At 39.5% G+C, this 10,590-nt stretch overlaps 1 protein-coding gene across 1 annotated transcript; it reads right to left on the reverse strand.

Moving 5' to 3' along the window:
• Positions 1-618: 618 nt before the first annotated feature.
• Positions 619-9,611, reverse strand: adam9b (ADAM metallopeptidase domain 9b). The gene is made up of 22 exons (XM_071536713.1): positions 9,389-9,611; positions 8,828-8,934; positions 8,659-8,735; positions 8,485-8,563; positions 8,300-8,376; positions 7,405-7,597; positions 7,238-7,300; positions 6,958-7,029; positions 6,651-6,820; positions 6,403-6,493; positions 5,346-5,476; positions 4,642-4,813; positions 4,230-4,319; positions 3,884-4,079; positions 3,326-3,434; positions 2,581-2,761; positions 2,304-2,390; positions 2,114-2,219; positions 1,825-1,966; positions 1,633-1,720; positions 1,333-1,370; positions 619-1,208 (listed from the first exon to the last, which is right to left on the reverse strand). The coding sequence occupies exons 1-22, from the start codon at positions 9,453-9,455 to the stop codon at positions 1,085-1,087; spliced, it is 2,460 nt and encodes an 819-aa protein (XP_071392814.1). The 5' UTR covers positions 9,456-9,611; the 3' UTR covers positions 619-1,084.
• Between the last annotated feature and the right edge of the window lie 979 nt (positions 9,612-10,590).

Raw genomic sequence — 10,590 nt, forward strand, 5'->3', positions numbered from 1 at the left:
TCAAGTAGGAATCTGTAGTAGGGGAAAATACGACTGTTCGATTGTTTTTTTCAATGTCCTTTTCATAGTATATATTCACAGCCATATATCCATACCTATATTCGGCATTAAGGGCTACACAAACACCCACAAAACCAGATAACTTGGATGGATGTCTATTATCTAGAAAGTCAGTTTTAACCTTAACCATAGCAGTGGCATAACTGTTCCTAAATGCTGTAATGTACCTCATCTCACATACACTGATTATCTTGTATATCCATTATATTGGACGTCAACATCACTGACATCATTAACCTTAATGTCATATCCGTCTTAGATACATATCACACCCATACTTGTAAATGGAAAAGAAATAGACCTATCTGTGAATGAATGCTGTATATGTCTAAAATACTAAAATGAATGATACATGACAGAAAACGCCGAAAAATGTACATGTTCATATCCCAATTTTTGCATTTCTGTCACATCTATAGCTCATTTTTCATGCAACTACCTTGTAGTTGCACTTTTAGCCTGGTTTTGTATATTGTACTTCCTTTTTACTGCCGTTTTGATATATTATGGTTTATTACTGCCACCTACAGTGATGAGTACAGTACTACAGTTCCAAAAGACACCATCTTTCCATTAAAAAAGCCATTAGATAAAAGAACTAAAGGCTTGATACTTTTTATTACAATCAGTAGCCATTCATGAATTCATCAACATCAAAATCTTAATATAAAATATTAAGATTAATAAAATAGTTTTTTTAAACAATGTAACAGCATAAAATAATACAAAATATTTTGTGACTTTTTTCCCCCATTCCATGTGAAAGTAACCATGTGAACAAATGTCTCATTTCCCTTGAGTGATATGAACAGGAAATTCATAAAACACATATATTCCAATAGATAAATATAGGCCTGCCAGCCTTATCCACTACCATGCTGCTACAGTCGACCTTAAAAAAAAAGGTGCTGGCAACAAGTTATAGTGAACCCATTATCATCACAGGATTTTACAAATATGTCATTTTATAGAGTGGATGAAATTGCAAATATGTAACAGTAGTATAGGAACCACACAGAACTCATCATTGTGGTATTTGCTTGGGTGGAATTGGTCTTGGGACCCCAGGGCCCTGCTGGGGAACTGGTACATGCGTAGTGGCAATGCTTGTGTCCGTATTCCAATAATCCAGTTCTCCATACCTGAAACTGAAAAATTCTGCCTATTAAAATGGTGACTTTGTGCATTGCAAGTAGAAGTTTTTGTGTATGTGTGAGGACAGTATAGATCAAATGAAGTAAAAAAAAAAAAAAAAAAGGTTCAAATTCTTACCCAGAAAGTGGAGCTGAGGTAGCTGGTGGATTTCCAGGCTGGAATTGGTTTGAAAAAGAAACAAGTTTTGCTGTTAGAACACCCTGATTACTATTTTGATCAAACAGTGATTTATAATCAGCGAAAAAAACAAACAAAATTGTCTTGATTATAGTACCCGTTTCCTCTTTTGTGCTTATATTTACAGGTGAATAAGCATGTCTGACTTGCCTATTGTAATATAAATATCTGACTGCCTTCCCTACAGTGATGATTTGAAAAAAATAAAATCTAATAAAAAAAAAAATACATATTGTTTACCTTAGCAGGAGGAACATGTACTGGCGGCTGGGTTGTAGTATTTGCCTGAACATTGCCATTTGTTTGGCCATTTTGTGCATTACGTGACCTGTGTATATTAAACAAAATAATGAAATGCAATCTCTGTGATAAGAAGTTAGTAATTGATGTCACATTACACTATAAACTACTAAAATGCCTGTTGAAGTTTACCTGTGACGCCTGGCGAGGCTTCCTTTAAGGCAGGGGTCCAGGGAGTCTCTCCTGAAGATGTAGAGCAGCAGCAGGATGAGCAGAACCAGCACAGGAACCACCAGCAGGAAGAAGATCAACAGGCCATTCCTGAGGGAGTAGTCTGAGGTGGGACAGGTGAAAGTAAATAGATGTAATATATAATTGCATTGGTCACACCACACAGTCAACATGTACGCCGAATACCTACGATAATTCAGACTTTCTGTGCATGAAGTAATCCAATTTGAAACAACCAATCAAAACCCACCTATCTGAGCAGGGCCGCTGTCTACGCTGCCTCCTCTCCCTGAGCGGTCACAGTTGGGGGGAGCCCATCCATTGCCACAGTGGCAGTGTCCCTGGTCATTACATACCTGAAGAAAACATTACAACAGCAATGTCAGAAGACTTGTAGGCCATTAGCTGATACTATGCATGTAAAGGAAACGTCATCCTACCCCATGGCCATTGCAGGTGCTCCGGGCATCACAGTCCAAGTTGGGCAGCAGAGCGGAGGCGTTCACACACTTAAAGTCCAGGCAGGTCTGAAAGAGAAGACTCAGTTCCTATGAATGCAATCCGAAATGATTTCACTGCCAAGTCATGATGAGACATTTTCTTCAGTACTGCCCTGGAGCATGTCAAAATCACATTTGTTCCCATTTCCTTTGTGTGTACAAACTAGGTTCTAGTCTGTACACATGCACACACCCGTTTATTCAAAACACTGCTTACCTTTCCCTCAGCACACAGGCTGCCTGGATTAACATAAGCGGGGTCCAGCACATCGGTACCAAGGTTGAAGTCCGCGTTAACACAACTCGACCCATCAATTACTTGGATACTGACATGGGCACCAGTAGGGGGGTTGTTGACGTCCACATTAGTACACTGCACCTTTCCACACATGGAGTCACTGCAGCGGAAGAGCGGACAGTCAGTTTTTTCACAACTGGAAACAAGTGTGCAATAGTGACAGCAAGGCAAAATGCCAGAAGGAAATGTACAGTTAATCCATCCTTTGCCTGACACACAGCCTGAGTTTATATTACGTGTCACTTTATTATTCTTTCTAAAAATAGAGCGTGCTCTGCAAATTGAATTTAACTGTGATCGGATCCATCTTCCAGGATCTTAGCCATTGAGAAATATGTAATTCTACTGTACCCATGCGAGATTGCCAAGCCCCCAGCTACTGAAAGGACAAATGAAATGATTTGTTGCCAGTGCATTTGGCCAGCTTATCATCAGAATCACGCAAAAGACTTCTCAATCACCCCTTGAAAATTTTAACAAGTGTGTGAATGGAGCTTCAGGAGGTTTGATCCTAGCAAATCTATCCTAACCGCAATATGACTACTGATCCCGATTTTCCCAGAGATATAGATCTTTCTTTAAATCCATCCAGTGTGATATTCATATCATCTTTCCATGATAAAAAACCCCAAAACAAAACACAACAGACAAGCAGAATACTTACTCCACACTACATTTGATAGGGACTCCTGTGCTGGTGATTCCACAGTTTCCAAACAAAGTTCCCTTTGTGTTTGCTTGAACGAAACAAACATCTGCTGCCTTTGTTGCATCTGCCCGAGAAGAAAATAATATGCAAGGTAAAATATGAATGACAGGAAAAAAGAATGATAATCTTGTCAAGTGAATGCTGCTTCGTGTTATACTATGGGCTGACACATTTTTGACTGCATTAACCATAGTTAATCCAGGCTGTTAGGCTGTTGCACAAAAAATTAAGAGATTTACAAAATCCTACATCGTAACTTAGATCTACACAGGGAAAATATCATACACTAGACTCCTAGAAATGATTATAGTTGATGTTTAAAGAAAAAAAAAAAAAAAAGTTTATAGTGCCGTTCGTGAGTTTCAGAAAATGATGTCGAACTTGTCCCCATGTAAATCCAGCAATAGTTTGACTAAGAGCCTTCTCCAAACTTTGTACATTTGGTTGGGAGAACAATTTTGGTGCTTAATTAGCTGCAGAAATCTAAATTTGTGCATCCACCATTGAATGTACCTGGCTCAAAGAGATGTTTGCACTGGAAATCATAAGTCTGACAGCGGCCCTCGTAGCAGTATGCTGCGTTGTTTTCACACGGCAGTCCGTCCATGATGTAGAAGTCACTGGGACAGAACGCACTCTTGCCATCGCAGTATTCAGAGAGGTCACATGAATTGACAGATTCTCTGCATGGGGTTCCAGCCACTCTGATCTGAAACACAACACATGACCAACAATGGTAACAGAGCTACTGTGGCTTATGACACACCTGTGAAGAAGTATTTATCCCCCAAAGTATTTACTCCATTCAGCGCAGTAGTAAGCTACATAAAGCCAGCCTCCAGTCTAACAGAAAACTGACCTGGCAGTTGTTGCAGCAGCTCCCTTGAGCACAGGCAGACCCGGGGGTGAATTTGCAGGTGGCCGCATCACAGCATTGATCTTTGCATTCCTGTATGACACGGAAACACAGACAATACTGTGTTTGCAAATAGCTGTTTACAATCACAAATTTGCAAACTGTAAATCGCACACATTTGAACTCTATGGATTGGAATACATATTTGCATTACAAGTTTGCAAGTCATGTTAACCTTATCCACATCTTACAATACAAGTACAACTTATTTTGGCAGTTTTTTTATTCCCATATAAGAGCCTCAAAACTACCATGCATTACCATAAAAAGTGTGACTTTTATGAATAAACACATGACCCGTTCAGTGCTGTAACCTCCTGTGTGTGTGTGTCTTGTCTGACGGGCAGTACTCTACCTCTGGAGTGCCACAGTCACACTGCTCTTCTTCCTCCAGCAAGCCATTGCCACATTTAGCGATGCCCACCACGTCGGACAGGGAGGGCTGGTTCTTCAGACACACGCCTCCTCCACGGCGGATCAGCCTCTCAAAGTCGTCTCCACTGCAGCTGCTGAATTTGGTGGAGCCGCTACAGGGTAAGAAGACAAACATTAATGGAAACGTCTACGTGTTCAGGTGATACGTTTTTCCATTCCAAAATGAGATATCCATCTTTTGAAAACTGACACCGCGTCTTAGAAAATGATCGGTGGCATTCAATTTCAGCTCATTATGGAATATTACTGAAGTTATCAGCCAACATAAGACATTAGGCAATAGAATACTAACACTTTAGAGGATCAATACATTCATATTTATGATATAAATGAACTTCAGGTAGTAAATATTTATATCATCAATTATAAATATATCAAACCCTTCATACAAACATCTCAACAACACACAATTATTTGTTATCTCATCATGTTCTACTGTAGTGTATTACCCAGTTTGACTTTTCAATTACTAAGAAAAACAGCCTTGTTTTTGTTTGACGACAATGCATTTTTTTTACTCAAAAAAAAATAAATAAAAAGAAAATGCCCACTGTGGGCTTTAACTGCAGCTTTTCCAATTTCATATGAAGAGAGTAAGGCATCATTTTGTGGAAGTTGTTTTACCTAGCTGAAGCTGACATGATGCAGCTTCCTCCATCACATGTGCACTGGTCACTGTCGTGGTTCATGCCCAGGTTATGGCCCATCTCATGGGCCACCACAGTGGAGACATAGGCCAGATTGTTATCCGGGAACTGTGAAAGACATCCAAGTACATTCAGAGCTCAATTGGGAATCCTGAATTGAGAATTCAAGTTATTAAGCAACATTGTCATATAACTGATATGTTTTTGGAGGTAACACTTTAAATTACAGTACACAAATTAATAAATAACTGTGTAATTACATAGACATGATCAGAAAGTAACTAATAATTAGTAACTATTTGTAATTATAATGTGTAATTTCTCAGTTAAATGCTGGACATTTCTGGTGATAACGAGTAATTATTAGCATGATAACAGTACATTAATGGAAACACTTTGGAAACATTGGCTTACCGGTCCTTTCCTTCTCTCTTAAATGGAACTTCTATATTCTAGTTCAAGATAGATGAGGTTTTTACAGTATTGTTACCAATACATACCTATTATGAAATTACCAGATAATACCATGGGTACTGTACTACCAAGTAAAGTCAGGCTTGATACCTCAATATTACACAGATTTTACTCTGTAGATACTTTATACGAAGTAGAAAGTAACCAAGAAATTATGCATTATAATTACAAGTAATTACTTGTTATTACTAGAAATTAGCAGTTACTTTCTGATAGTTTCTATGTAATTATACAGCTATAGTCATTTGTGTACAGTAATGTAAAGTGCTACCCAGGGCCACTTTAAAGGCTATTTTAAGATCATCATGAGACTTGATACAACACAAGAATGTAAGGAATCCTACAAGCCAAATAAGAATTTTACCTTGGAGCTTAATGAGTTGGTATTCAAGTCTAACCTGCTTGACTCCTTATTCACTGGTTGTGAAAATGAACTGCACTTACAGCAGAACTTGCCATGAATTATGTAGAGACGAGTATCAGTTTCTAAACAAAAGCTCACACTGCCAAAGCACCACGGTGTCAGCTGGCGCTAGAAGTTAAAAGGGAGTTGAACTAACCACGTTGATTCCTCCGGAGCTCGCCACGGAGCAGACCGTGCCCACGAAGGCCATACCCAGCACTCCCTGCCCGTATGGGTTGGGCCGACCACTGAGAGACAAAGGTCACACTGCATTTCAGAGAGGACTTCAGACTATGTGATATGCATCTAACAGATTATTCCTTTGTTTTTATATCAGCTGATGGCATCATATTACCGGAATGAAACATTATGAAGGCCACAGCTATAACTAGACACAGCACTTACACAATGAGCTGGCCAATGTCGTGCCTGATCTTTGGTAGCAGAGTGCTCTTCCTCCACTTGACAAACCTCCCCAGCACCTCTCCTGCAGAGCCTTCCACATCAAAGGGGTTGCTCTCTGTAAAGATCTCCAGGCCCACTAGCACCACGCGGATATTCAGCTGCTTGTAATACTACAATGAACAAAGGCAAACAAAAATGATAACTGCAGCATAATAAAGATAACACTATCAACAGCAAATTTACCTTGATAAGTTCCTCATTATTAGAAGCAGGCATAATTTGTTTGCAGAGTAATTGAAACTCTCACCCCATCAAGTAGATTGGCCATTTCCACCATCTCCACCCGCACTGCCGTCTCATTTTGTTCCTTAAACCTGTACTGTAAATGGAGGAAGACATTCACAAGAAAGAAACTTGTTGATAACCTGAAGGTTATGATACACTGGTAAATAATTTTGGGCACTGTAGTTGGGCACAATGTTCCCAGCAAGGGCAAAACAAAGTGTTGCTGGTACCTGACAAAATATGCACTGCAATATTTGTGGGCAAAAACAAATTCTTAAATGGAAACTGATACATGCGCTCACCCTGAGATTATCCACAACCAACGCCAACTCCACATAACTGGTTTCAGGTAAATTGCGCTTCCTCTGTTGAAATGACAAACAGCAAATAAGTGAAATGAATAAGTTAAACCTGGTTTCCTAGTTTAATACCTATTCACACTGGAAAAATCAATTCAGAGCATCCTAACCCGCAGCAGTGATGTCACTGAATGGTCAGGGTCAAAGGGTGAATGGCTTTCCGCTGATGCCGTCTCACTGGTGACCCCACAGGTGAACGGCTCCGACTGACTGTCTCTCAGCAGGTACAAAAGGTGCTCATTGGCCGGAGACTCTGGGACTGGCTCAAGTCCATAGGTGTCATTGTCAAGGAGGATCACGCCCCTGAGGAGAAGCAGTGCACAACAGAAGATGAACGCTTTCACTCAAAACAACTTACAGCTCTATGATGATGCATCTTGGGTATGGGTGGCACTAGTGGGACTAGAATGCCCCAACCGGGCAGTGTTTGACGTTAGGGCTGAAACTGACGATTATTTTCATTATAGATTAATCTATTGATTATTTTTTTGAATAATCAATTAATTGTTTAGTCTATATAAAAGCAAAAAATAATGACAGATGCCCATCAGAAGTTACCAGAGCCTAAAGTGATTCTTAAAATTATTACTTAGTCTGAACAGCAGCCAAAAAACACCCAAAGAATTCATTTTATGATATGAAATGGAGAAAACCAAGCAAATCTTGGCATTTGTGAAGCTGTAACCAGCAAATGTTTGGTATTTTTACTTGAAACATGACACATGAAATTGATTTCTGTCGATCGACTAATCGATGGATCGACGAATTGTTTCAGCACTATTTGAAATGCTCTACTTACTGAGCTGGACTACAGATGGAATGGGCAGCAAACCTGTTCAGCAGGAACCTCTAAACCAGGACACCTGTTACACTTCCTTATAGCTGGAAAGATTATAGCTTTCCAGTTCGAAGAGATGAAAATATGTCATGTGAAACTCAAACTGATGTGAGGCTGTGCTCAGCCACTCAAAGGAGGAACTGGGAAAGAAAGAGAGAAAGACAAACCTAAGGCCGGAGCATGTGCTGAGTGCTACCAGTGAGTTTTCATATCCTTCCACTTCTCCATGGTAATAGCAATGCACCTGAGAAAAGAACATATATAGAGTTAAAGGTCTACAGCTCAAACCAGCCTAACACCCAGAATGATCAAAAGCCATTAAATAATGATATGACTGACTGACTTTACTTACATCAGGTTTTGGATACGATGACTCATGGTTGCCATTGATGTCATGAGAATACTGAACAAAGTTTTGGGCTAAAAAGTCTCTGACAAAAACAAATAAACATAAAAAATAAGTGTTACTTTGTCAGAAGCATTGACATGAGTTTACTATTACAAAAATAGCTGACTGGAAACATACCTGTTCCTTTTTAGATGAAGGAAGTGCTTTCTGTTATTTATGTTGAGTGCATATGAAATTGTCTCCTTTTCATATTTCTGAAATGAGTAAAACCAAGGAAGCATTATTAGGATATTCATAATTCAGAATAACAATTAAAAAAGATCATGTAATCAGGGTGAGTAGGTACCTTTTCTGACTCTGGTGGTCTGTTGACACTCCTGCTCCATCTGTCAATAACCTGAGGATTCACTACTGAGAACTTGGAAAGTTTTGATGTAAAGCCATTGAAAATGCCTGGAAAAGAAAATGTGGGGAGTACACACTGAAACTGAATGCTGAACAGGTGAATGCTGGACAGTTGTTGTAGTTGTCTGACATGTCCATTCCTCTCATGAGACAAAGGACTCACAACCAAATAATTAGACTACACAAACAGTGAGAAAAGACATACATTTACGTAATGTTTACTCTGTCTGTTCTCAAAAACGACCACTTTTGGGGGTGATTCCATTCTCCCAATTTTGCCCCCCCCCCCATTAAAATAACAAAATAAACAAAGTAACAAACACGTTTAGGCCACAAGCACACCTTATAGCGTCTACATATGTACCAGCGACTAGTCGGCGTGTGTATAAAGAAGAAAAAGAAGCTAGTCGCAATTCTCATTTCCTTTGAAGGACTACACAAGACAAACAGGTCCGCCGCCTATAACCGCCCCTCTGGAGATAATAGTAATTCAGCGCCTCACCTTTGCTGTCAATTGCAGAAATGTAACAGAGCAAAAGTGCAGCAGACACGATGTATTTTCTGACCATGGTCCTTGCTAAAACATTAGTCCATCCAGCCCGCTGCTACTAATTTCCTGGATTGGGAATGGGAGCTCGTGCCTATTGCTTCCTCCTGCCGCTCAGGTGAGTCACTGCAGTCAGGCAGGTGATGTCGGCTCATATGAACCGTGAACCGTGGTTTATACACTGTGCTGCGCGTCTATTTACGCAACAATTGTATCTTATACCTCGTGTAAAAAACGGTTCACCGCAAAGATACGTTCTTTAGTCTACTTCCCGTTATGATTAATGACCTCCGGATGTCAGGAGGTCTCTTTTTTGCTGACAATGGGGCTATTTGGAAAGGGGGAGGCATTTACAGTTGGCCAAGGAAAATAGTCTACAGGGTTGGGTGGAAGACTGTAACACAGTGGGGATTTAGATTCTCTGTTCAGAAAAGTCAAACCATGATTTTTTACTAAAAAGACAATTGGATCAGACTTGCACGGCGGCGTAGCTAGGAATTATGGGTCCTGTGCACAGGTGGCAGGACTTCATTGGTGAAATTCTCCAAAATACTGCAGTGAAATCACTTAGTAATGTTTAAGGTGCACATAACTGTATAAAAGAATCTGTTGAATTTCTGGACTATCTATTTTTTATTATTATTGGAAGACAGGCTGTCCTCTTCTTGGATAGCCTATGGTGAATTTGCATATTGAGCATTAGGGTGATTTTATAGGTTCGGGTGATTTTTGTCAATTGCCTTACAAATTTCTTAAAAATGACAGGAACATGTTTCCAGATCTCACCTGGGCACAGAAATAGGAGTATTGAAAAGGATCAACTCCAGGATTGATTTCTGAACTTATTATTGAAAATACATTTTTTATGAAAGTTTATCAAAGTTGGAAATTTTTACCAAATCATTCAAAAAAAATGCAGTTAGTTTGAGACTTGGTGGAAAAGTCTTTATTCATTTTTTTATGGTTAATAGTGTCAGATTGAGACATTCAAGCAAAAATACATTGGATTTTTTCCACTAATGACTAACTTGTGAAACAAATGCACAACGCTTCTCTTTACAGGAATATTCTTTACTCCCACCTTCCACCAAGGAGGTTATCGTCCACTTAATTTCTGCTAAAATCCCTCCCCCGGTTTGGTTTTTACATGCATGAAC

Source organism: Centroberyx affinis, unplaced genomic scaffold (assembly GCF_046629955.1).
Source record: "Centroberyx affinis isolate AG114_WGS23_722 - 3 ecotype Tasmania unplaced genomic scaffold, CSIRO-AGI_Caff_v1 ptg002930l_1, whole genome shotgun sequence".
Classification (NCBI taxonomy): Eukaryota; Metazoa; Chordata; class Actinopteri; order Beryciformes; family Berycidae; genus Centroberyx; species Centroberyx affinis.

What these genes read in the sequence shown, in the direction of transcription:
- adam9b (XM_071536713.1), bottom strand. Translation starts at nt 9,455, where the DNA reads ATGGTCAGAAAATACATCGTGTCTGCTGCACTTTTGCTCTGTTACATT. An exon ending in AGCACATGCTCCGGCCTTAG is followed by an intron (nt 7,598 to 8,299) that starts GTTTGTCTTTCT and finishes GCTTCTCCTCAG; the next exon opens with GGGCGTGATCCTCCTTGACA. An exon ending in ATCATGTCAGCTTCAGCTAG is followed by an intron (nt 4,814 to 5,345) that starts GTAAAACAACTT and finishes CTTACCCTGTAG; the next exon opens with CGGCTCCACCAAATTCAGCA.